General features: G+C 46.5%; 1 protein-coding gene and 1 long non-coding RNA gene across 16 annotated transcripts in view; one reads left to right on the forward strand and one right to left on the reverse strand.

Moving 5' to 3' along the window:
- The window catches only part of PLCE1 (phospholipase C epsilon 1), a 352,529-nt gene that overhangs the window by 216,979 nt on the left and 108,155 nt on the right, over nucleotides 1-27,395 (reverse strand). For 2 of the 15 annotated variants that reach the window (XM_070057587.1, XM_070057586.1), the window contains exon 1: nucleotides 18,222-18,357. The exons of the other annotated variants lie outside the window; for them this stretch is intronic. In XM_070057587.1, the coding sequence (XP_069913688.1) occupies nucleotides 18,222-18,272 (51 nt within the window). In that variant the 5' untranslated portion in view covers nucleotides 18,273-18,357. Of the gene's footprint in view, nucleotides 1-18,221; nucleotides 18,358-27,395 lie in introns of those variants that run through there. 15 annotated transcript variants of the gene reach the window in all.
- On the forward strand, nucleotides 15,628-18,335 carry LOC138845337 (uncharacterized). The gene is made up of 3 exons (XR_011382358.1): nucleotides 15,628-15,766; nucleotides 17,933-18,038; nucleotides 18,199-18,335. It is a non-coding gene; the product is annotated as an uncharacterized lncRNA (long non-coding RNA).

Below are 27,395 nucleotides of genomic sequence, written 5' to 3' on the forward strand. Positions count from 1 at the left end.
CTCCTCTTTCCAGACAGAACATTCCTAATCTGTTTAGTCTGCCCTCACCGTGGATGAAATGCAGTAACGTATGGAAGGCACCAAGCAAGGTGGGGGCAGGGCACAGGGAGCAGTTCAGCCAATAGGATGCTGTTATCCTGCCTTGTTTCATCTCCCAGTTTCGCCTCCCCCTATTCCTTTCTTAACCATATTCATTGCTGTGCTTTAAACAAGGGGGTCAGAATGGGGGTCATCTTTATCACAAAGTCAAATGCTGATGCCGCCAGCGTGAACCCCAACTGACACCAACCATGCAAAGACGCATCCCCACAGCCAGGAGCTCCGAGTTCACCCTCCTCCTAAGTAGCCTCCAGGATCTCTTCATGTGAAGATCGCAGCAAGGAAACCTTGGTCTGTGCCTTTCCGGATGGGAGGGAGGGAGGGAGGGAGGGAGAGAGAGGAAGACGGGGGCAGGAATGGGAAGAGGAAAGTCAGGGAAGAAGAGAAAACAGGAGCCCAGCGAGCAGGAAGGACTTGCTCAGCTGAGCAAAGGTGGGAAGAAGAGTGAAGGTCGTGCTGTAGGCAGGCACGACGAGCAGGCTGGGCTCTGAGGAGCTACTGCCCTCTACTTCCTGAATCTAAACACAGAAGGAAAGAAGTCACGGGGAACTGCGAGACACCTTGTGTGAGGGTAAAGTGACACAACTGTTTGGAATGACCACTTATCACCATTGTAAGTGTGTATACCGTGAGACTCAGCAATCCTGTTTTTAAAAGTGTAAAATTTTGAAATATTTAATATTGCACAAGTGGAAGTCCAAAGATAGTAACTCCAGCATTGATCTTAAGAGGAACACTGGGGCCAGCGCCATGGCTCACTAGGCTAATCCTCCGCCTTGCGGCGCTGGCACACCAGGTTCTAGTCCCGGTCGGGGTGCCGGATTCTGTCCCGGTTGCCCCTCTTCCAGGCCAGCTCTCTGCTGTGGCCAGGGAGTGCAGTGGAGGATGGCCCAGGTACTTGGGCCCTGCACCCCATGGGAGACCAGGATAAGTACCTGGCTCCTGCCTTCAGATCAGCACGGTGTGCCAGCGGCTGCGGCGGCCATTGGAGGGTGAACCAACAGCAAAGGAAGACCTTTCTCTCTGTCTCTCTCTCTCTCACTGTCCACTCTGCCTGTCAAAAAAATTAGAATTAAAATTAAAATTAAAAAAAAAATAAAAAAAGAGGAACACCGGGGGAATGGCCTGTGTGCTCATGGTGTCTCCAGACACTGAGCTATCAGACAACACTGAAAAAGGAGGGAGTGATTTATGTACTGACAGCAAGTCAAAAAGGAAAGTTTTAACATGCATAATGTTAGTTGTAAAATTGTATAACTGCTCATGTAAACATAAGAAAATCATCTGGAAGCACACACATGGATTCTCTGGATCCTTTTCAGAGGGAGGAAAATTGTCACTTTACTTTATACACTTCTGGATTGTTTGCATTTGCATCTAAAAATAAATTAATAGGAGGGCTAGCCATGGCACCAGGGCTCTGGATATGGCCTCTGGAATGATATTCCCTTGTGTTTAACTCCCAGCTCTGCCTTGTCCTAGAAGTGTGACCTTACAGGGGTAACTTAAATCTCTCTATGGCTCAGTTTCTTCATTCTTAAAACAGTCATAATGATAATGCCAGTCTCATAGGGTTGTTAATGAAATGATTTCATCCTCATAAGGAGGTTAGACAAAGCCTGGTATAAGCACACATGAATTGAATATTAGTAAATAATAAATTGTGAGCCTATAAAAGAATAACTTTTTTTTAATCAGTAGAGGACTGAAGGGAGAAGGTGAGCAGAATGGGAAAAGATCAGTGCTAGATGGTGAAAAGCCTTGAACACCAAATAAAAGTGAACATTCGTTCATTCAGTGGGAAATGAAGAGCCAGCCTTTTCACTGAACAGATGTCTACCGAGTGCCTTCTCTGTGCCAGAGACCATTCTAGGTGGTTGGGATACATCAGCAAATGAAGTGGACAATGACAGCAAGGTAACGAAGACTGGCTTTGAGGGCGTGATGGTATGTGTTTTAAAGTGCTTTGTTTGCCATCTCACTCCTGGGAATTTATCCAAAGGAAATGAAATCAGCATGAAAGAGTTATCAGTACACCCATGTTTATTACAGCACAATTCACAATAGCTAAGATATGGAATCAACTCAGACGTTCATCAACTGAAGATTGGATAAAGAAATTATGGGATATGTACACCATGGAATACTACACAGTGGCAAAAAAAGAGAGAAATCCTGTTGTTTGCAACAAAATGGATGCAACTAGAAACCATTGTACTTAATGAAATAAGCAGTCCCCAAAAGATAAACACCTTATGTTCTCCCTGATCTGAGGTAACCAGTAGGTAATCTATAGAAGTGAAATTGACACTTTGAAATGGGAGAAATTTTGAACAGCCTTTGTGTCAACTGTTGAGAAACAGTTATCTTCTCCTCATACTATTTGTTGAACTATTTACTTACTGCAGGGTTAATCTTATGTGCATAAAGCTAACTAAAAATAGATCTTTATAGAAAATAAGAATGGGAATAGGAGAGGGAGGAGGAAGCAGGGTGGGAGTGCAGGTGGGAAGAATCACTATGTTCCTAAATTTGTTTCTATGAAATGCACGAACTTTGTACACCTTAAATAAAAGGTTTCTAGGTAAGAAAAAGAAGGAGGAGGAGGAGGAAGGAGGAAATAAGAATGAAAAAGGAAGGAGAAGAGTTTTGTTTGTATGTTTGGGGAGAGTATCAGGTAGAATGAGAGCTGTCAGTGCTCTGTTGGATGTGTGGTAGAGTGGGCCCAATGCACAAAGGGAATCCAGGCCTGAATTCTGGAAAAGTCCAAGGCCTGAGACAACAGACAGGAGAACCCTGGGGTCTGTGTGATGGCTGAGCCTGGAGAAGGAAGTGAGCACTCAGAGCACTGTTCAGAGCTCAGCTGGCCAGGCGTTGGCACCCTGGTCTAGCCCCATGTTCCCTACCACTGCCCAGGGGGCCCTGGAGAAATGAACTTCTCAGAGCCTCTCATGAAAAGAGGGGGTCATTCCTGATGAACTCCAGACCTCTGTCAGCACTCACATCTTACGGTTTTCATGTCATCACTATGAAGAAAATGAAAGGGCTTTCCTTCGCCATTACCAACATGGTATATTCCAGAGTCAAAAGAGAAACCATTAAAACAGGACTCGGACGTGCAGGATAACATATGAGAACACTATTTACGTTTGCTTCCCTTTTGAGAAAGTGCATGTTGAATTTTAAGCCTGATGTACGTGTCAAGGTCTGAAAATAGGTCACTCGGCTCATTTCATTGCATACGTGCAGCTGTTCTGAAGTACTAACCACACTTGTCTAGTAAAACCTCCACTGCACTATAAGGAATCGGAGCATTCATCTGGCCCTTATTTTTAGAGTGAGAGGTCAAATGTACAAGAGGTGAAGTGCACTGGACTCCACTGTGCCAGATGCAGATGACGGGGTGGGGACAGGGCTGGAGGCCAATTACAAATCATAATATTCTCATTTTGTGGGTATTTAAATTAGATGGCTTAGACTATCAAAAGAAATTCATCACGGCATATCAAAGTGGCAAACAGAAGCTGCACAGGGCCATATTTCATTTGTTCATTCATGTGACAAATCACTCCCACAAAATAAATCACCAAAATAAACAGGCTCTGACTCATTTTCCATTGCTCCCCATGGTTAAGTTCCCCCCCAACCTCCACCCCCGCCTGCCCCGGGTCACGGAAGACGTGAACTTCAGGCTTACTCTCTGTGTGAGAAAATTCCTGCAGAAAGATAACCAACTTTTATGGTAGAAGAAATTGCAACTCTTTACTACCTGCAAATGATGTACATGGAAGCCAGGCTACCTGATTCCTGCCCCCATTTCTACCACCCCCAGCTATGTGACAAGTCACTGAGCCCCGTCTGCCTCAGTTCCCCTCTCCTGGAGCTGCGATAAGAATGTTACTATTTGTACACTGTTTTCAGCAGTGCCTGCTGTACAGTAAGCATTAAATATGTGTTTAGCAAATAAATCTTAGTTGCTAGAGGCAACACAAGGCAGCCAAGAGCAGTTGCCCATTGGTTTTCTCGAGGGATACTTTCCTTGCTGCTCATCTTCCTCAATGTAAAACCATACGCTAGACAAGAGATGGACCAACACCCTTTCTTTTTATTCAGGAAGAGCCAAGAATAATTTATACTTAGAAAAAAAAAAAACTCCTGTAAGGATTGCTGAAATCCAAATGACCCTTGTCTTCAAACAGAGATTCAAATTTGTTGGTAGAGATACAATTAGAATAGCTGGCACGGTGCCCACCAGCCCTGGAGTCTGTCATTTCAACCAACTGTTTGCTTCAGTTATTTGAACCCACTATATTCTTAGCTGCACGTTTTGCTGTGTGTGTGTGTGCGTGTGTGTGTGTGTGTGTGTGTGCATGTGCATGGATGTATGTACACGGCGGCGGGGACAGTCTAGGAAGAGGAAAGATGTTCGGGGTTGAGTCCTTTTGGCTGCAACACTTAAGAGTTGTTATCTACAACAGATTTCCTGAGCCTCAACTACTGCAGTTGAAAAATGGTGTTGATGTTAATCTGGAAGAAAGGAAGAGTCTTAACAAGCGGCCTTTAATTTTTTTTTTTCTTTCCTTATTTTTGAAAGGCAGACAGAGACAGAGACGTTCCATCTGCTAGTTCACTCTGCAAACGCCTGCAACAGCCAGGGCTGGGCCAGGCCAAAGCAAAGCGCCTAGAACTCAATCCGGATTTCTTATGTGGGTGGCAGGGATCCAAGTACAGCTGAGTTATCACCCATTGCTTCCCAGGGTGTGCACCAGCAGGAAGTCAGGATGGAAGTTGAGCCTGGGCACTCCAGTGTGGAATGCACGAGTCCCAGGCAGCACCTTAACCGCTGTGCCAAATGCCTGTTCCTTGACAAGCGATCTTCTGTTCACGATCTGGTACAGACTTGTGCACAGGGTGTCTGGGAGCACAAGCAAATGAGAGCACAGACATTGATTTGGGCCCCAGTTCAAGGGCCAGCTTTACCAACAACTTCTAACCTTGAGAAAAGTATCTGAACTCTTGAGCCTGTTCATCTACCTTTAAGATGGTGCTAAAGACAATAAGAGCATCTGTCTTCCCGGATGGTTGTGAGGAATCAACGAGAACATGCAAAAACTGAGTACACGCTTGCCAGCGCCCATGCGACACAGTTCCCAATAGCAGCTGTTCCTGTCTCCTAGTGCCCCAGGAAGACCTCAGGGTGTATTTCTCTTTGGATTCTGATGGGCAGTTTATTAGCCAGTTTTTATGCTGGCTTTTAACATCTCCAGTGAGAACTCTTTTAAGACATGCCATCTGCCTCCTCTACAGTTTTTCTTCTTCACTTTTATTTCTTAATTTCAAAACAAAGCAGCTATTTTAAAGCATGTATGAGTGGTTACCTATTATTCATCAGAAGAGATTCCAAGGCTTTTTGTAGGAAGGATTTCATGTCAGGATGCTTTGGGCTAAGAGCTGCCTGTCCTGTTCTTTCTTCTCCTGGACAGCCTAGGGAATGAGCAGGGCTTCTCATACCTCCCACTGAGGGGCTGGGTGAGGAGTTGGAAGTGCAGCCCAGGGCATGGAGGATCCGGTCGGAGGCCCAGTGGGTGGAGCTGGTGTACCAGCGCTGGACTTGCCCCTTTCAGTACCCAGAAACATGGCCTTGGACAGGTTGCTTAAACACACTGGTCTGGTCTGTTTTCATTTGTGACATGAGAGGGCATGAAAGAGGAGGAGACTCTATGCAGGACGACCAATGAGCAAATTGCTGTTGACCTTCACTAGTGATCAAGGAAGTGCAAGTTAAAGGGGGTACATTGATTAAAGTGATAATGCTGCACCTTGTGCTTTCGCATTACTGAAAGCATGGCAGATCTGTACAACACAATTCCTACTGGGCTCAGGAAAGAGAAGGACATAGATTTGGTTATAAGTCCTCATCTCTGCAAGTCACTAATTTCAAGGTTCCACCTTTTTGAGACTCACTGGAATTTGAGGTAAAATGAGGATAAAGAAACAATGCCCACTAGACAGGCTGCTCATGGGGCTGGGGCAGCAGGGAGTAAACGGACCTGGCGGAGTGTTTGGCATGGAACACATGCCCACTGTTGCTATTGTGACGACGATGACAATGAGGAGGAGGATGTTGCCTGATACAGTGCATCTGGCCCAGATGCACAGATTAGCTCTTCTAATACCCCGGGGGAGAAAACCCGCTCTCCTCTCCATTCCTGGATTCCGTGCCAGACTCTGATTTCTGCTTATCTGTGTCCCAGCTGCACCAGTTGCCAAGTGGTTCAGTCCCAGGGCCCTTGCCATGTCCAGAGGACTCTGGACGTGTGTTGCCCACAAACAGCTATGACAGACCCACCAGCCCACAGGCATGCGCTCTGCTCCACAAAGGGCCTTCCAGTGCCTCCAACACCTGCTCCCCACCCTGCATCCAGCCAGCCTCTCCTGACTCAAGTCTGCATCCACTATTACCCTACCACATCTTCCTGTGCCAGTCACAGCTGCCAGGGATTTTTTTTTTTTTTGCAGTAAAATAAACTTTTCTTTTAATTCCATTTTCCGTGAACTTTCTGAAGTCCCCTTGTATTCCCCGAGTCACCACCCTGTCCCAGGGGAGGCTCTAGCACTTGTAGCCAAACATCCATCTGCCTCTAAGGCAGTTTCTCCTCTTCCGCAGAGTCCTCCTGTGATTCATTCCTTGTTTGTTGAAAACGCGAGGCCAGCATTGACCAGGGTTGCATAAAGCTTTTATCGACTCAATATCCAAGATGCCTCTCAAGTGTTTCTTTGAATTCTTTCTCAATATCAGGTTCTGTCTCTGCTCCTATTTGCAACCTAATAAGGACTCAAATCTGTTTTCTGGAGTTACTTGATGTTTTTCCCCCCCTCGGCTTTAAAAATAATTTCAGACAGCCCTAGAGCTAAGGAACTCAAAGGAACTCAGTTCATTCATGAGGAAACGGAGGCCCCATGGGGCAAGTGGCACAGGGCGAGGCACTGGGGGACAGACTGCAGGAGCTGCTCCTTCGGCCGCCCCATTTCCTCACCACGCCAGGGCCAGGTTCTTACAGGGACTGCACTTCCCGTCTGCAGAGTTCTGGGGCACTTGGTGGCTCTCCCCATAGGGTCCCCAAATGATCACAGGAGCCGTTTGCTCTCCCTGGTCAGTAAGGCTGAGTCGCTCTCAGTCCTCAGATGCTTTCTCCAGGAAGCCCGAGGTCCACGGGTCCCCTGGCACATCCTCCTGGGGCAGGGCCGCCTGCCAATCTCACCACAGACCCTTCCTTCCCATGTGTCTCCATGTCCCTAGTGGGCAGCAGGAAGAGCAGACACAATGAACTCACAGCAGAGTATTAGTGAGCTGCAAAATCTGCCCTACTACGGAGATGCAGGCACCAGGCACTGGGAACCAGAAGAAGGGAAGAGTCCCAAGGACGGGCAAGATCCCAAGGACAAATGACTTTATCATTTTAAACCACGTACCCCTCCTCTACAGTTTTCAAGAAATTGGGAATAAGCTTCTTAACCCAGGAAATGTGAGGAGCAAAAGCTATCGGCTGGCCCAGATGAGCTTATCCAAGCTCTCTACTCTTGATTCTCACCAGGGACCCATTGCTGAGAAGGACTGGGCCCTTGAGAGCATCCTTGCCCTGTTGCTTTGGCGCTGTGGCCTGCTCCTGCGGGGCCCCAGGGTGCCAGCTGCCCTTCAGTGGAGTGAGGAAGAGGGAGGCGGCAACCCCAACAGGAACAGGGAGGGCATGGGGAGGTGGGACAGGGATCGCTCAATTCTTGACTTCTCTGGGTTCCACCCTGGGTGTTTCTGCCACTACCTTTCTCTGTATTGTCTCACAGAATCCTCCGAACAAGATGTGGAGTCCTCTGTGAGCTCCACCTTCCCTGGGAAGAAGCAATGTGATACACAGAAGTGCGCTCAGACCCAGAACTGGCCCGCGTGGTGCTCAGACTCAACCTGAGTCCCCCCACCCACCCACCCAATCAGGGCCTCTTCTAGTCACTTCCCACACAGCCTTCCTAAGGGGCGGGGTGCAGCATGTGCTCTCCCCGACCCTGTAAACACACACATGTGTCAGCGGGACAACTGAGAAGTTAAAGTGGGTATTTCTAACAATCCCTCTGACAGCCCAAGACCCACTGGATCCCACAATAAAGTCTTCAATGCAAGTTAACGTCTCTATTTTCCATATTTCTTCTGTGTTTAAGAATGATCTGCACCGTTTAATATTTCACAGGATAGTCCAATAGTAAAAAAAATTGTTTCATAACAACCATGAAAAAAAAAACATTGATTACTTTCTATCTGCAGAGTATACTTTGTCTTAGTTTTCATGATAAGTCTGTAAAGTAGATATAATGTCTCTTTATAAACAAGGATAGTGGGTCTTACTGACCCTACTTTGAAAAATTAATATATTCTAGCAATTTAGAGAATGAGCTCTGAGCTCTAAATTACTCTTCCTGGGGTTCAAATCCTAATTTTCTAAGCCTCAGCTTTGTGATCTATAAAGTAGAGTTGCCAAGAGGCTTAAAATGAGGTAATACACATGCAGTGCTCAGCACTAGAACAGCACGCTGTAAGGTGCAGGTGACTGTGGATAACGATATTACAGGGAAGGAGCAGTCCTTACAGTCAGCTCCCAGCTGCCTGGCTCCGAGGCCAAGCTGCCTACGTTTCCTATATTCCTGAAGCAGGCAGAGTTTTTTCTTCCCTATTTTGAAGATGAGGAATTAGGTTCAGAACTGTGAAGCAGTGTGTGCGTGATCAAACAGCTGTTAACTGTCAAGGCTGGGGTTTGTGCCAAGTGTGGCTGGACTTCCCAACACCCTGCTGCCTGTGTTCATCTGTTAGTTTCATGCAATTTTCTTCCTTTCAACTGAACGATAAGCTCCTTAGAGCCAAGCAAAGGCACTTGCACTTCCTTCGCGTTCCCCAAACGGCCTGGCACAGCATCACACCGCCGGGAGGGAAAACGCTCGTCGCCCTGGCCCAGCCCGCACCCAGCGCTCTCGGCAGAACCACAGCACAGTCAGCCACGATGACTGAGAACCCGAGACAGAAGGCACACGAGAAAGATACTTCCAAAGCCACCTGACAGACGCTTGCCCAGTGTGCTCATAGGAAGGAAATTCTCAACAGTCACTCTGTGTGCTCTAAAGAGGGCCGGATGTTCCACAGGACAGTCACAGCTTCTTCTATAAGTGAGTGGCACATACAAAGAGAACAATATGTCAGAGACTAAAAGATAAGAGAAACATCAGCCAAGTGTGGTATTTAGACCTCATTCCATCCCTTTTCCAAATACCAAATATTAAAAACCACTTAGGGGACAACCGGAGAACTCTGAATGTAGACTTGTTATTAAAAAAAACAATTTGGAATTTATTTCTTTTGTATGATAAAATTATGATGTTGGTAAGTGTTGAGGCTAGCCGATGGACACACAGGGTCATTCTATTCATCTCTGTATTTTTGTGCTTATTTGAAAATGTACACAGTTTATTTTTTGTTTAAAAGGGAATGAATGGTTAAGAATGTTATACTACTATAGCTTTAATGATCAGTGTTTTTTTTTTAATTTACTGTATATGGGTGAAATGGTCATCTTTCCATCTGATTACTGTTTATTGCACTTGCCTGCATTATTACTAAATGAGCTTCCTTACTTTTTACTTGTTGATCTCCTTATTTAGTGAAGCCATTGACTGTAATGTTAATTAAAAATATGTGATCTTAAAAACTAGAAAAAGAAGGCAAGGGAAGGGAGAGGTTGGGACTATCATTATATTCTTAGAATTGTAGCTATGAACCACATTACATCTGTTCTCTTTGTATTAACATTACACTAACATGAAAAAAGAATAAGGTATCAGGAAAAAAAAGGGAATGAATGGTGAATTCCCAGCAAACTGTGGTTTTATTCTGCAACTGCTCTTCTTCCAAAAGAGTTCATCTTTTTACCTTTGACAGTTCATCTTATTACCTTTGACAGTTCACCATACACCTTCCCTAATCATTTTAGAGTTAAGTCAGGTTACAACTAAACTAGAAGCTCCAAAGAGGAAGGGCTTGTCTGTGCATCGCTACATCCAAGTACTTGGACTAGTGCTTGGCATATGGCTGTGGGTGCTCCATAAGCACTGGTTGAAGGAACAGATTCACTGATAAACAAACACTGGAAACCTCATGGAGTCACTTTTCCCTCTGTGCATGCCTAACTATGAGCCAAGTCCTAACCTGGTTAACACCATAGACCACAATCCCATGAGGACCAAATCTTTAAGAATTTTTGTTGGGAGAACCTACCAAAGGTTATTTGAAAATCTCTGTAAAAAAATATTCTAGAGTTTCCTTTTCCTAAATTCCAAATGAGCCTTAACTGATAGGCCAAATAGGTTGATCCTGCCCTCCAACTACATGTGAATTTGATCTAACTATCCATGTCTCTGATTCTCCATGTTTATCATCAAAGGAAGAGGGTGGTTGGGTAATCAGTGGGGTCCTTTCAGGTATAATCTTCTTGGTACTTTCTTTTACACGCGCCATAATGCCTGTGCCTGACACAGTATACTACCTAAGTGTAGAGAATCTGCCTTCAATCCTACATTCCAGCTGCTTCTCTGATGTGGACATCAGACGCACCGATATGAATCTCCTCTCTGGAACCCACCTCCTCATATTCCTTTATTCAATAAACATGTTTCTGCCAATTTCCCCCTCCCATTCCTGAAGGAGTAGCCCTTTATGATGGTAAGTGATGCAGCAACCATTCCACCTTTATTCACACTGCATACTTTCACACTTAGGGCAACCAGTCAAAGAGCCAGGTAGGGCTTATGGTTGGTTGATCATTTTGCAAAGGAGTCAACTGAATAAGAAACACACTCAACACCAATCAGCAAGTGAAAGGCAGCGGTCCCTGGAGCCTGGATCTCCTAAATCCTGGTCCTGAATTCTTTAGGTTGGAGGCAGGCAGCAGGGCAGCTTTGAGGGTGAAAAGAATTAGGCTCCCTGCCTGTGAAGCCAACTCAAGAATTTGGGGAGGAGGTGATGAAGTGAGGGCCAAATAAGGATGCACGTAGGGCACAAGAAGCCCACCGTGCACTGCTGGGGATAAAGCCTCATTTTTGGACCTGGAGGTCACGCAACTCCAGACCTGCCTTGTAGCCCAAGAAGAGCCCTGATGAGCCCAGAGCAAGAGAGCTGGGTCCTGGCAAGGATTTCTGGTCTGAGGGCTCCTCTAGAACATGCACGTGGAAGGAACATGGATTTCAGGTCTGACAAATGGGGAGGATCAGACCCCACCTGCTCCCCTGAGCAGCTGCACGAAGTCAGACCGGGCTCTCCTCTGGACAGGGAGGAAGACAGCAACCACTAACAAGGGTTACTGAGAGGAATTCACCGACACGGAAGTGGCTAGCATGGGGCCAATCCTCATTATTTCCTATCCCCTGCCTTTAGATTGACACTTCTTCCTCTCCTATGCATCACAACAGGTGCTCCATGTCAGTTACTACTGTTAAGGGACTAAAGGGCCCATGAGGTACAAGGGTGATCAAGGAGCCAACAGAAAAATGCATGTTGCAGAAGGGATACTGCTGTGTGAAGACACAGGTACGTCCTCTCCGAATGTGCTCATCAGTGTAGAAGCCCCGAGGAGACCTGCCACTGGGGACATAGGTCTCTGCTGGTAGAAATACAAACCAGTCCCTCTGTAGCAAGGAGGCCATTACAGAGGAAGGCAGTGCAGCGATGCGGGAGCACATTCTTGGTTAAACCGTGGCCGAGGCAGTCTGTAGGCACCAGCAAGTGGAAGCAGCTTGGAGGGCAGTCATGTGAGAAAATTTTTCTACAAACAAGTTTTGAATTTTGGCCTAATTTGATCAGATTTAGTTAATAAAGAGAGATGCTTGAGCCAATCAGAATTCTATGTATTTGGAAAATTTACCAAGCAGGGGGTTGGATGCCTACTTCTTCCCTTTTGGGACCTGAGATCCCTGGGCCTAAGCATCTCTAAGCCAACATCACCTCTCACTTGGGGATGGCTACCTGTATTTAAGCACAGCATGCAAAATGTTAGCTATTGACGGGCTGAGCATGAAACGTTGTCTCTGGGGATGTGTAAAGTTCTGTGCCAAAGAGTCTCTACGTCCCCTGGAACCAGCTGAGGCTGGTCCAGGGCCTCCTCTGCGTGGTCTCCAGGCCTGGCTGTTCCCTCCACTGGAACACCTCCTCGCCTCAACTTTGCTCCTCCAACCTTGCATCTGAGGGCTACTCACCCTCCAGGTGTCCTCTAAGAGGTGCTGATTGTCCACAGGCAGCCCCCTCTGTCAGCCAGGGTCGGGTTAAGGGGTCTTGCTAGGAAGCTCCCACATGGCCTACTTTTTCTCCATGCTAGCACCTACCATACTCCCCTGCAGCGGTTCTCAATCAGGTGATTCTGCCTCCAGGGGTCACTCAACAGTGCCTGGAAACATTCTTGTGTTGTAAGGAGGTAGGGGTGGTTGAGTGGGTAGGGGGGAGTGGGGGGTGGATGAGTGGGTAGGGGGGAGTGGGGGGGTGGATGAGTGGGTAGGGGTGGGTGGGGGGGTGGGAGTGTTGGGGACTTGCGGATGGCATCCAGGGACGCTGTGAAACTTCCTGCAATGCACAGGACAGGCCCCCATAACAAAGCATTATCTTTTTTTTTTTTTTTTTTTGGACAGGCAGAGTTAGACAGTGAGAGTGAGAGAGAGAGAGAGAGAGAGAGAGAGAGACAGAGACAGAGACAGAGAAAGGTCTTCCTTCCATTGGTTCACTCCCCAAATGGCTGCTACAGCCAGCGCTGTGCCGATCCGAAGCCAGGAGCCAAGTACTTATCCTGGTCTCCCATATGGGTGCAGGGCCCAAGCACTTGGATCATCCTCCACTGCACTCCCGGGCCCCAGCAGAGAGCTGGACTGGAAGAGGAGCAACTGGGACAGAATCTAGCACCCCAACTGGGACTAGAACTGGGGTGCCGGTGCCGCAGGCAGAGGATTAGCCAAGTGAGCCGCGGTGCCGGTCCAAAGCATTATCTTAAAATGTCAATAGTGCCACAACTGAGATACCCTGCTCTACCAGGTTTACTTATTTGTCTTTGTCACCTTGGCTGTCTCATTCATACCTGGAACCCAGGTACACTGACTGGCTCATTCTAAGAGCTCAGGAAAATACCTGTTAAATGATTAAATAAACCTTCACCCCCAACTCCACATCTCTTGTTACTCCAGCTCATTTTGACCATGACCAACTCCCTGTACTGGCTCTACTCTGACTCTGGCTGGGACCCCTCACCATGCTACTGCTACAAGTAGTGTGGGTCAGGGGTGCTAGAGGATCAAAGACACTCGCAAACAGAGCACACGGCACCTAGGTTTCGAGGTTCGATGGAGTCAGGACCACCAGAGAGGGAAGGCAGCTGGGAGCAGGGCCAGACCTCCAGGCAGATGGAGCAGCAGAGCTGTGCAGTTAGGGGCTCAAAAGCTGGTTAGTGTGCAAATCCACAGGCTGCTTACTCGCTTGCTGGGGAGTGAGGATCCGTTTCTGAGGCTGTGGGAATCCTCGCCCCATTTGGTGAAGCAGCACTGTGTAGTGAACACTTTCTTGAAAGACTGAGTCACTGCCCATCTGCTGCTTGGTGCTTTTGCTACTGAGCTCACATGAATTACGAAGTGTTTATTTTACATGATTGTAAGGGGCTGGTAGTTCTCAGCAATTTCAAGAATGAAACGTCCAGAGAGACTTTCCAGGCAGTGACAAAACAGGATTTGGGAACTCAAAATCACGACCTAAAACATACCATTTGATGTTCTCTATTTTACACCTTATATATATTTATTATCATCTCTGGCCCAGGAAATGAAGCGAGCTCATCAAGCCTCAGGGGACTGCAGGACTTCTGAAGGTAAAAGTCAATTGCTTTCATTAGCAGTCCCAGGATTTCTCCCTTCAGTTCCTTTAGAACTCCTGGAAGACAGCCAAGCTGTTCCCAAGATTTATGCACATCCACTTTGTCATCTAGGTCTGGAACATTCTGTGCACCTACTCCTTCTTGATCTAGTGTGTCTGCTTCCAAAGACGATTTGAGATTGGTACTCATTTTGATCTATTTTTCTGAAAGGAGCAAAGAAAATAATTTATTATGTTTGCTGGCTCCTTTTCATGTCAACCAAGAAGTATTCCCTTCATCTACAAAGGTCCTACCGAGTGTGGGGCTGGTTCCCTCACTTTAATTACTTTAAAATGCCCTTACACTTGTTTTATTATCAATTTCTTATAGATCACTCGTCAAATCATGTGTGGATCTTTTTTGTGGGCTCCCTAAGTGTGTTTTTCTGTTTTTCCAACTGAACAAACTTTGTACTTTTTTCAGAGATAACTCTTTCTTGTGAAGCGTCTACTTGAGCAATTCTTTGTGCTATTTCTGTAAATATTGATTATTAGCTCAGATAACACAAAATCCAGAGCTACAAGGATAAAACAAATCAAGGCACATAGAGGGTTTCCCACAATGCCTGAAAGAAAAGGCTGTTTGTTCTTCTTTTGTTGGGCCATGAAGGGAGGATAGGAAAAGAAATCTAGTTCTTCTCAATCACACCTGCCAAAATGACTTTTCAAATCTTGTCATATGTTGTGCTTCCCAAAAGGTGTTTGGTAGTTATACTTAAAAATTAGATGGCAAGGGATCGGCATTGTGGTGTAGTCAGTAAAGCTACTACCTGTGACTCCGGCATCCCATACAGGCGCTGGTTCAAGACCCAGCTTCTCCACTTCCAATCCAGCTCTCTGCTAATGTGCCTGGGAAAGCAGTGGAAGATGACCCAAGTGCTTGGGCCCCTGAACGCATGTAGGGGAACTGGAAGAAGCTCCTGGCTCCTGGCTTCAGTCTGGCCCAGCCCTGGCCATTGCGGCCATTTGAGGAGTGAACCAGTGGATGGAAGTTCTCTCTCTCTCTCTCTCTCTCTCTCTCTCTCTCTCTCTCTTCCTCTGAGTAACTCTTTCAAGTAAAAATAATTATTTAAAAAAATTAGATGACAAAATTCTTGAGGTTTATTGACCTTTTTCATAATCTCAATCTGTGTTTTTATTTAGTTCTCATCATGTATACATTATCTCAGTTTTCCACTCTCGAGCCGACTGTTACTCTTACATTTATTAGAACCATTAAATCACAGCGGCTCACTCACAGACACCCTGCACCTTCTACGGTGCTTCTCCTCCTCGTCTCTAAAGTCATTAGCACAGGAAATGATCATTTGTCCTAATTCCATCCCAGGGAGGTATTTTGCCAATCTACAAGCGAGTAAACACCCTCATTATTGCTAATTGGCCTGATTCCTTTTTTTTAGCTCAGCCAGTCCTATTCCAGTTTCCAGCTCAATCTCATTATCCCTGTCAGGTGGCTCCTCGCCCCTTTCTACTGCCACATTTTCATTAAGTATTGACTATTTCCACCCACTGGGCATTTCCTGAGGCATTTTTATGCTGTGGCTCCTTGGATTGCTCCACTACTCCAGCAATCTGCTTCATGACCCTGGCTTCTTGTCCTTCTTGGTCAGCTGTTTCAAGAGAGCCTTTCATTCCTGCTCTCGCGGACCTTCCATTTCCACTTCTCTCTCGGGTGCTACAGACTACAGCTATGTAAGTACAACGGACCACAGTTGGTGCTATAAGTATCTATGTATCTATCCATCTTTCTGTGGAAGAGCCCAGGATGGTGTGTGTTGAACCAACTTTGCAAGTGTTGCTTTTGCATCCCAACATTCCAGAAGCAGTTATCAAGTACTATTTCCTCTTTTTCCAAATTCTCTCTGAATACTTACCCATGGAGAAGATATTTCATGGTCTACCTCTATTTACTATGCGATTTTTTTCCGATCATATACTATTTAAGTACATAAAATAACAACAGAGCCCTTTTTAAAGAGGAAAGGATAACTCGGGGCCATTATTCCTGGATGTTACTGGCAAGCGTTCCTCAGTTGTTTACCTGCACAATTTTCCCTCTCTCCACAGTGACAGGTACCGAGTAAGAGGAGGACACAGTAGTACAGTGACAAAACCATATTTTGTTTGGTCCTCTAAAAGTATTTGAGGACCAAAAATATTTCTTAAGTTTATATCAATATAACATGAGTGAGGTCAGATAAAACCAGCGTTTCCCACTTTTGCACTATATACTATGATTTTTTTTAAAAGCTTAATTTTGAAAAGCATTCATAGCAATGGCTTGTCTAGATTTTTCAATAATAGGAAGAGAATGGACACTCAAGTATGTTCCCTTTTTAACCCTGAGGATGATTAACTTCTCGTAAAAGATAGCAGCCTCTCTCACATCTTTTCAGATTGAGCCTTAAGCCACCTTCTTATTGGTCATTCCACAAAAACAAAAACAAGAAAACACACACATATTATTATTAGCCATCCCCACTAAATGAAAACACAATGGTTAAAATGCTAGATTAAAGCAATACTAAATGCGAGAGTTTCTACTTCCAGTCTGTTTCCCAAAACACAGAGGACTATGTGAACCAACAGAACTCAGGAAACAAAAATAATGAGAGAAATGCAATGCATAGCCACGCCCTCACCCACAGAAACCATAGTGCCAGAGTCCCCTGGACTTAGGAAGATTTTATGTGGAGTGCGTGGAAGTCCCTGCACCGGCAGCCTGCCACGAGGACCGCAGACACTCTGCGCCCTCGCTGGCAGCACATGTGCCCAGGGCCCCCTTTCTACACAGTGCTGGACACAGGAAAAGTGGGCTTGGGGCTGGAAACTGACACACTTTCTCGTGTTATTAATGTTGTCATTCACCTCCCAGGGTAGTGGAGGGAATGAACACGCAACCAAAATTTTCAGTCCTGCTCCTCAGACAGCATCATCCGTGGAAGCCCTTGGAGAGGGCTATAGACACACGCGAGCAGAGCTGCGCGAGCCATTTCAAGAGTAGTCTTCATAGCTTGAATTCCTTAAACACAGCACTGTGCAATGAAGTTAGCCAAATACAGAGAAACAAAACAGTTTTCAACTTTTATTCTGGGTTATTTTTAACTCTAGATTAAAAAAATTTTTTTAAGAAAAGGAATAGATTTTGGAATTGAGTTGGTGGTAAGCAGAAAACTCCTAGTGATCTCTCCTTGAGCTAATCTTATCAAAGGTCTAATATGCTTTCATTGTTTGTGAGAAATAACCACTCAGATAAGTTGTATCATCTTTCCCACAAACTGGACATTAGCACTTATTTTTTTTTAAATAAAGCCTACCTAAAGCACCAAAAAAATAAAATACTCAAGTTGTTCATTTCAATTAGGGATAACATCAAATATGTTTCTATTTCTGAGTGTAGTTCTCTTAAAAATTACTTATAATTCAGGATATTTCTTACTAGTATCATATTCGCAGAAGTCAAAAGATCAAAACAAGCACACACAAAAAAAGAAAACCAAAAATAAATCAAATCTGCAAAAAAGAACAACTAATTCAGAGCTAGTATCCTGTAGAAAAGACCAAGTTAGAAGTTTTCATTAAACTAAATGCTGATATATAACACACCATAGGCTCTTGTAAACAGAATGAAAACAAACTATTAAGATCCTTTTCAAGAACTTCTAGCTCAAAATACAAACAAACAAAAAAAGCCGTCTCAAAGTTGTGATTGGGGGAAAGAAAAAATTCACGCCTATGAAGTTAAGCATTTTGGATTAAAACATTTTAGAAGCTTTCTTAACAAGGAAAGAAAGCTGATTCTCTTTGTAAAATGTCTCAGAGAAGTTGTATTTTGGCTGACACTGCACGGTGGTACAGTTCCCCAGGATTCCATGAAACAAGCCCACCAGAGGACTGCTTAGAAATCGGAGCTCTTACCTGGTCTTCTGGACGCCTCCTGCATCCACATCCATCCTTTACCAAGGTAAAACTGGGTACCTCAGAGAGGGAAGAGCCAAGCACCCTTCAAGGCAGGCTGGGAGTGTGCAAAGCCTCAGCTGACAGCCTGCTTCCCTCTCCTGGGGCTCTCTGCCTAAGAGGCTGCACAGAAACCAAGCCGGTGCCAAATCTTAATCCCTTTGCAGAATCTCACATGGAGCTGCCTCACCTCTTCCATTCCTGCAAAGCCTCTTCCTGCTGCACTTCCTTCTGAAACCATTCATCACCAATACGACTCACCGAGTGCAGCCCAGTCTCAGGCCATGGTGAAGAATCCCACAGCGTGCAGGGTGATGAGTGTGTGCATTAGCCAGAACGAAATGATGTCATATTCAGAATCAAGGCAGGGCTGGGACCCAGACTCAGGGCACTGCAAGAATCTCGCTGAAATACAACTTTTTATGGCAGGAAAAAATGCCCTAAGGGTTTAGGAAGTTGGACTCTGTAAATTTAGGGTTATCTGAATTATTCTGTTTCATCAAAAGTGCCATGTTTTCCAAATAGAAACTCAGAACTTCCCAATCACCCATAGTTTGTCAAGTAAAAATAACAAAAAGCAGCGAATGGAAGCTAAAGTGTTTTAAGGCACAAAGAACTCAGTATCGGGGTATCTGGAGGTCATATGTTGAAGGATGTGCGCGCCTGCCCTGGTGCCCAAAACCAGACTCCTTCAACGTAGAAGTGGCTTCAAAATTAAGGTGACTGAAGAAAGGCAGTGTTGGCTAAGCCAGTGGTCCATTTTTTGCTGACAACTAATTTCTAAAAAGATTTATTAGAAAGAGGGAGAGACAAAGAGAGAGATCTTCCATCTGCTGTTTCACTTTCCAAATGGTGGCAATGGCTAGGGCTAGGCCAGCTTAAAGCCAGGAGCCTGGATCTCCATCTGTGTCTCCCAGGTGGGTGCAGTGTCCCAAGCACTTGGGCCATTTTCTGCTGCTTTCGAAGGCACGTTAGCAGGGAGCTGGGTTAGAAGACAAGCTGCTGGGACTCAAACTGGTTGCTCACATGGGAAGCTGGATTTTGCAGGGAGCGGCTTAACCTGCTACACCACAGTGCAGGCTCCTGCCTATAACTGTTGATGAACTGAAAACCCAGGGGCTCCCAACTCCAATCCTGATGAGCAACAGCTACTGATTTACTACAAAGCTCAGGTTCTCTGGTTGGGGTGGACAGATCTGAAACACCACATTGCTGCTGGACGCAAAGGGGATTGCTGGAGAGCGTAGAGTTTGCCAAAGCACCTGCTCAGAAGAGAGATCAGGTCAGGCTTCGCAGGTTACACAGGTCCTGGAGGGAATGTGCTGATGATCCTGATAGTCAGTTTTAAGCAGTGGTTACCATGTGCCAAGCACAACACCACCATGAGGTAGAGACTATCCTTGTTCCTGTTCTAATGACGAAAGCAAAGCTCAGAGAGGGTATGTGGTGGTAAGCTGGCAGGTAGGGCACCAGGTCTGTCGGACACACTCTTTAACCATTAGTCTGGAGGGCTCCAGCCAGCACTGTGAGCTACACAGCCAGCACAGGCCCTGCACCCTGTGTTACTACCCAGAGTGTGGGAAGCATGTGCTGGGAGCTCCAGGACGGCAGATCCCAAATCCTTGGCTTCCGTTGCCCAGGGGCACCAGGTCCCAGAGCTCCTGGGCTGGTGTGAGGCCCTTGCACAGCAGGGGGGAACCTCCCAATGCAGGGGCAAGAAGCAGAGGCCACAGGAAAGGAGCTCTGGCCTGGCCCACTTCTGCCAGGTGCCAGCAGGTGAACTTACTCAATCCACTTAGTCCACTTCCCTTCCTGGATCTCAGACATTGGACCGAGATGGGCTCTAGGATTCCTTCCTGCGTGAATTTTCTATGAACAGTGATTTTAAATGATACAACTACTGGATAAGTCCAGATTTTTCAAAAATCAGCACTTAGGCATCCATAAAGATTTCACTCCAATTGGATAATGACAATCACCCCCATTTAGACCTTGTGCCTGGAGCACTCCATGAATAGTCTCCCATGTCCTTATCAAAGCCCCCATCAGAAAAGCATTCTTTGCTCCATTCCACAAATGAGTAAACAGAGGCTCAGAAGCAGTGGACAATTTGCACTGGGCCACAGAGCTGGTAAAAGGGGTGGACAGGCTGGAGGCGGGCCTGGCAGATTCCAGAGGCACTACAAGGCCCATTGTTCCCACAGTGCCCACAATGCTGAGCAATTCTGCGATTTGGAAATGTTTTTGAGAACCCGATGTTTGATTTTCGCAGATACACCTAGTTGAGGATCTGCCCCGTGCTGGGCACTGCAGAGGGTGTGAGAGGGTGTGGAGACAGAGATAGCTATGCCATACGGGAGATCGGGCAAAGTGTCGTGGCCCAGACACAAAGCACAATGGGAGTTCGGGCAAGTGAGAAATTGCTTTGAAATTATCCAAATTACTGCTAATATGCTCACGGGTGGTAAATACCCTTCCTCCGAGGTTGGATCCAATTCTGGCACACAGGCAGGCCCATCAGAGCCAAGTCTGGGGAACAGAGTGGGTCATCAGGCTGGGCAATACCATTTTTGGTCACAAGCTAGGTGTGGCTATAAAATACAACAGTGAGATGGATTTTCCTGTGTGGCCCAGACCAGCTCCAACAGCAGTTCCTTAAGGGCAGCTCCCCAAAGGCTTTGAGCAATGATAGCATCTCTAGATCAAAGGCAGGGTCACCCCAGCGATTCCTAGAGACCTGGCTTCCCCAGCTCAGCACTTGGCCACCCCAGAGGCAGTGTCCGGCAGCATCATTTGTCTGCCTGCCTGCTGTGACTCCCAATTAGCGGGTTTCCAGTTTGCTTGCTTGCTGTACCTGGCACAGTGCTAACCTCAGGAAGAGCCTCAATAAATGTTTGTTGACTGGCCAACTGACTGAGAGATACTTCTGAATGAATAAATGCTATTATTTGTTTTTAAAAACTGTCTTACTATTTTGTCATATTTGGACATCTGCATAGTGACTGTGGGCACATAGCTCAGCCCAGCAGACAAATTAAGGCTATACTCTCTGGGGCCGGCGCTGTAATGCAGCAGATTAACACCCTGGCCTGAAGCGCCAGCATCCCATATGGGTGCCAGTTCAAGACCCGGCTGCTCCACTTCCAATCCAGCTCTCTGCTATGGCCTGGGTTAGCAGAATATGGCCCCAAGTCCTTGGGTCCCTGCACCCGTATGGGAGACCTGGAAGAAGCTCCTGGCTCCTGGCTTCAGATCAGCAGAGCTCTAGCCGTTGTGGCCAATTGGGGAGTGAACCATTGGATGGAGGACCTCTCTCTCTGCTTCTCCTCTCTCTGTGTAACTCTGGCTTGCAAATAAATAAATATATCTTTTTTTTTTAAAGGCTATACTCTCCCAGTCTGTCTACCAGACTGGGCCCTTGGTGGCTGGCTTGGCTATGACTGGCCACTATGATTTCCCATCCTGCCCCTACCTGTGGCCACTCTTATATTCAATGATCATAGGAGAGGCATAAGACAGTAAACCTTCCAGCACGTAGGATCTGTTTGGGACTTGTGACAAAGGGCTGACTGCTGCCTCCATTACTGCCTGCACTGGCAGTCAGGCAGCCAATGGGGATTGTCGCTGCGACCCCAACAAGGCCAGGCGGGGTGCCTCCTGGACATGTGGAGCTCCCCACAGCCAACCTGGCTTCCTAGCAGACCTAAGCCCCAGGGAGGGATCCCGCAGCACAGTCCTGCCCAATACACACTCCAAATCATGGCTCCTGTCCTGAGAGTCCACAGATTCTTTGAATCAGGAGAACCAACCAGAGGTCAGAGCAGATCTCATGACAGCCAGAAACCAAGGAGGTTTCTCTAGTCCCGCGTGGTCCTCAATTTCCCCCTCCCCTCCATTGCCTTTTTCCCTGATTGTTTCCCGTTTATGGTTTGCTTACAGATGAGCCACAGAAACAAGCCAATCCCAGAATGCCGAAAGTCAAAGGAATTTGGGGGTTTAAGAATTGGGGGAGTCTCCAATCCCAGGTCGCGCCGGTCCACCACTAGGGAAGGAAGGAGATGGTGAGACCTCAGCCAGGCTACTTAACCTGCCTGGATTTCCTCATTTGTAAATAAAGATGAGAAACAGCACCACCAAACCCAGGCCAGGTAACAAGAAGCACAAAAACACTTAGAATAGGGTCTGGCCACGGTAGGTCTCTACCAGTGCCGTTGTTGTGGCCGCTGTTGCTGTTTCAGACTCCTGCGGATGGAGCAGGAGCAGACACGGTGTGCGGCTGACACTGCGGTGTGCATTTGCCACATCCTTTTGCACCACACACGCGGTTTATCGCATTTATTGACACCAACGGGTCTGATGGAGCCTTCTAGAGTAAAGTACCTAACGTGAATGGCAACTGCATGCGGTTCTAGGATTTCGAGACCTGAGTCATCTGAGGGAAGCCGGAGCTGGGGGTCCCTGCCACTTAGCTTCGAGGTACTCGGCAAATGGAACAGCAAAGGAAACACCCGAGAGATGGCACTGACGTCATCCAGTCAGCAACAGTGTCAGGCTTCAAGCAGAGAGAGAAACATTTTCCTGGCTGCAAATTGGAAGAGCAATTTATAAGCTGGGCTACCCAGACACCAGATAACATAAAGGACAGCGCCTTCCTCTTGCATCAAAGATTCAGAGACATCGCTCCCACGGCCCAGACCTAAATGGCCTCTCTGTAAAGGCTGCAGGCTCTCGGGAAAGTGTAGCTCGAGGCAGGCATTCGAGTGGTCTCGCAGGATGTCGGCATGAGAAGGGACTTTTAGTCTACCCCCTTGTTCTACAGACACTGAGTCGGGACAGACTCAGCTCTGGTCCAGTTCTTCTCATCCCATTCCAAACTCTTGCCTTCTTCCCTCATTTCTTCTACCAACAAAAACAAGCATCCCCTGGGCTTCTCCCCACCAAAAAAACAGCAAAACTGCCAGGCTCCTGCACACTGAGAATCTCTTCAGAGTTCACTGAAACATGAATGTGAAGGGTCAGCATTGTGGTGCAGCCACTTGCAACACCAGCATGCCATGTGGGCCCTGGTTCGAGTCCTGGCTGCTCTACTTCTGACCCAGCTCCCTGCTAACGTGCCTGGGAAAGTGGCAGAGGTTGGCCCAAGTGCTTGGACTCTATCACCCACATGGGAGACCTAGATGGGTGTTCCTGGCTCCTGGCTTCAACCTGGCCAGCCAGGTTCCAGCCATTTGGGAAGTGAACCAACAGATGGATGATCTCTTTCTCTCTCTCTCTCTCATTTTCTCTCTCCCCTCACTCCTCTCCCGTTCTCATTGTAACTCTGCCTTTCAAATAAATACATATTAAAGAAAAAAAAAAACTGGTAACAGGTTTCAATTTTCAAAGTCCAGCCTCAAGAACTTGTAGGTGGCTCTAGGAAGCTGTGCAGCACACAGAGCTGCTCTCAGCTGCAGCTGGCTACTGCTGATAGCCACGATGCACTCCTTACCTGCAAGTCTGCTTTGAAAAGTCTGTGTGTGTGTGTGTGTGTGTGTGTGTGTGTATTTGTAGATATTATCCTGAAAAGTGTTGTGTTAAGAGCTCTAAGGGGTAGCTTCCTTTAATTTTTCCAAAAATAAGACCCAGGAGTTCCGTGAGTAAACCAGGATTTGAACCGTATTAACTGGCTGCAGAGCACAAAGTCTTGCTTCACTTTGGGCTGTCTCCACAGCCGGTTCCCAGTTCCCCTTCCAGAACGTCAGGCTTTGCAAAGATGATCTTCAGATCGGGACAATTCTTTAATTGTGGTATTCTAGAGAAAACTTCAAAATGAGGGGCCCCCCAAAGTACACCCACACATCCTACCTAACAGGGCCAAACACCTCTAGCCCACTGGGGAAACCAGTGTTTGCTGTCGCCAGCCTAGAAACAAGGGCGGCAGACCAGGGCAGCTGGACACATGGACTGTGGCCAGCAGATGTGGGCGCAGCTTCCAGCTCTGGCCCAGGCTGGCGCATGGCTCCCTGGTCCTCAGCGTCCTCCTCACGGAGTTGTGAGGCATGGCAGGCCGTGACATCAACAAGGTTGCTTAGAAAAGCAGCAGGCACCTACTGTGGGCTCAGCAGAAAGGAGCTCACAACAACCACAGATGTGTGTTCAGGATATCAGAAGCCAGACCAACAGTTGCAGTCAATATTAGTGAAGCTCCCGGATGCGAAGTAGACGCCGCTGAATGGCTGAGGCAGCCTCCCACTCTCCACACGCAACCCCACACTCCTCCTCACCAACATGCTCCTCTCCTACTCGCACAGCACCCACACGCCGTGGGTGCTCCTGGGTCCCCAGCAGCACCCTGACTGCCAACATACTACATCCACGCTCAGACTCTCAGTCAGGAATGGAAACACCAACTCTCTGTTGCTCCTTCTTACCAGGAACTGGGCTGTGAACGTAACAATCGTGGGGAACTGCCGAGTGTGTCTGAGCTTAAAAGTTGAAACTATGGCCTTTGACCTGATCCCCAGACAGCCACACACCTAAAATCTCACTCTCTTTACTCCACATAAAATTGCATTTAACACATTTGCTCAAAACTTTTCCATTGGTTTTTCTACAATGTTCTGTAGTTTCTCACATATTAATCTTGCTGTTTTTGTTAAATTTATTGCTAAGTATTTTATTCTTCCTGATGTAACTATACTGGGAATTTGTGATAATTTCATTTCCAGATTATTCATTGCTGGTGTACAGAAATACAACTGACTTTGGTAGAAGGATCCTATACCCAGCCATTAGCGCTTATTAACAGATGTTACAAATAACATTCATGCATTCATTCAAAAAGTACAATCTGGGTGTGGGCATTGGGTGCAGCCACCCAAGACGCCCCCATCCTGTATCAGGGTGCCTGGGTTTGAGTCCTGGCTCTGCTTTTGACTCCAGCTTCTTGCCAATATGCACTCTGGGAGGCAGCAGGTGATGGCTCAAGTACTGGCCCACATGGGAGACCGGGAGGGAGTTCCAGGCTCCTGGCCCTGGCCTGGCCCAGCCCTGGCTGTTTCAGGCATTTGGGAGTAAACCAAGGGATGGGATATATCTTTCCTGCTATCTCTTTCTGTCTCTTTCTGCCTTTCAACCAAATAAATAAATAAATATCTTTAAAACACACATTATGGGAGCTGGCGCTGTGGCACAGCAGGTTAACACTCTGGCCTGAAGCGAGAGCATTCCATTTGGGTGCCGGTTCTGATCCCAGCTGCTCCTCTTCCAATCCAGCTCTCTGCTATGACCTGGGATAGCAGCGGAGGATGGTCCAAGTCCTTGGGTCCCTGCACCCATGTGGGAGCCTCGGAGGAAGCTTCTGGCTCCTGGCTTCGGATCGATGCAGCTCCTGTCATTGCAGCCATCTGGGGAGTGAGCTATCGGATGGAAGACCTCTCTCTCTCTCTACCTTTCCTCTCTCTGTGTGTAATTCTGACTTTCAAATAAATAAATAAATCTTTTTTAAAAAAAGAAATAGTGGCCAAAATTAAACACACACACACACACACATTATGAGCATCTGTTATGTTTCAGGCACTGCATGGGGCTCTGGTACATCATGAAGAATCAAGCTTAGACGATCCTTGCCTCCTCCAGGAACTTGGGGCTGGGGAGGGGAATGAGGTACAGGCAAGGTGCACTTCCATGCAGAGAGAACGCCACTGAGCACTATCTGCTTCATGAAGCCAGGTGCCTGCCTGAGGGCCATGGCAGCAGCTTCTCTCCAGTCTCCCATCAGGAAACACTGAGCGTCCCCGTAGCAACTACTCTATTTTCATCCCATGCCCACTGCGAGTTGTGTAGCTGGACAGGCTTTCTTTGCTTTGGTTGCTAGGAAGCTTAGGGCTATGTTGTGGGCAAACTCTAGCAAATGACACGAAGGCAAGGATTATTTTTTATTTTACCTTATTTATTTTCTCTTTGCCCTGATTTTCTCATCTTCTTATATTACCTTGTTTTGGGTAGATCTTTGCAGATTGCTTCAGTTTTTTTTTTTTTTTTTTTTTTTTTTTTTTATAGAGACAGGCTGGAAAGGCAGGAAGGCAGGGAGATGTTTCAGTTACTGATTAATACTGGTTAATACTCCTCAGATGCTAACTTACTGTAAGGATCTACTCCATATTTCTGAAGTTCCACCAAGATGTGATTGTATTACCTGCCTGAATGCTTGTACCATCTGCAATGAGAACTATTTCATACTTATAAGGTGCTTTAATCTACTCTTGGCAGGTCTAAATTAAACAAAGTCTATTAGTTTTGTTCGGACACACTGGAAGTGCTTTCCTGGCATCACTTCAATAAAATGTCCTCTCCTTACTAGAAATAGAGAATCCAGGCATGAGCAGGCAAGGTGGAAAGGGAGCCCTTTCCGCCAAGCCATCTGTGATCCAGGAGTTGTGTAGCAGTTAGACCTTGAAGTCTCCTGGACCTGGGTTTGAATCCAGGCTCTGTGACCTACCAGCTGGGGGGTTCTGGAAAGGCTACCTAACCACTCTCCAGTTTGTCACCTCATCTATAAAACTGGGATAACACCCACATCACTGGTTAACAGTACAATCAAATGAGATTTAGCAAATGGCTGAGGACCTGTCTATTAAATACCAGCAACAGAGGTACTAGGTAGTGTAATAAGAAAAATAAGCAGAAGTAGAGAAACATCAGGGAAAGACACAGACCCAGCTGCATGCGGGGCAGTTTGGTTAAGGCAAATTAGATTTCTACCTAATTAAATAAATTAATTCCAGGTAAAGTAAAGATCAAATTGTGAAAAGCCCAAAATTTAAGACATTTTGAGGAAAATACCTTTGTGATCTCAGGGTAGGGAAGGATTTATTAATCAAAAAATATAAGGGGCTGGCACTGTGGTGCAGCAGGTTAATGCCCTGGCCTGAAGCGCTAGCATCCCATATGGGCACCGGTTCTAGTCCCAGATGCTCCTCTTCCAATCCAGCTCCCTTTTATGGCCTGGGAAAGCAGTAGAAGATGGCCCAAGTCCTTGGGCCCCTGTACCCATATGGGAGACCTGGAAGAAGCTCCTGGCTCCTGGCTTCGGATTGGTGCAGCTCCAGCCATTGCAGTCATCTGGGGAATGAACCAGCGGATGGAAGACCTTTCTGTCTCTACCTCTGTGTAACTCTGTCTTTGAAAAAATATATATATGTGTGTGTGTATATATATCTATATATATACACACATATATATAAAAGGTAGAAGTCATAAAGGAACATGTTAACTAGATCACACTAAAATTGAAGATTTATGCACAACACATAAAAATATAAACAAGGCTGTAAGATAAGCGATGAATGGGAAGAAGGTATCTGCAACACATAGGACAGGCAAG

The sequence above is a fragment of the Oryctolagus cuniculus genome, chromosome 15 (assembly GCF_964237555.1).
Source record: "Oryctolagus cuniculus chromosome 15, mOryCun1.1, whole genome shotgun sequence".
Taxonomy (NCBI): Eukaryota; Metazoa; Chordata; class Mammalia; order Lagomorpha; family Leporidae; genus Oryctolagus; species Oryctolagus cuniculus.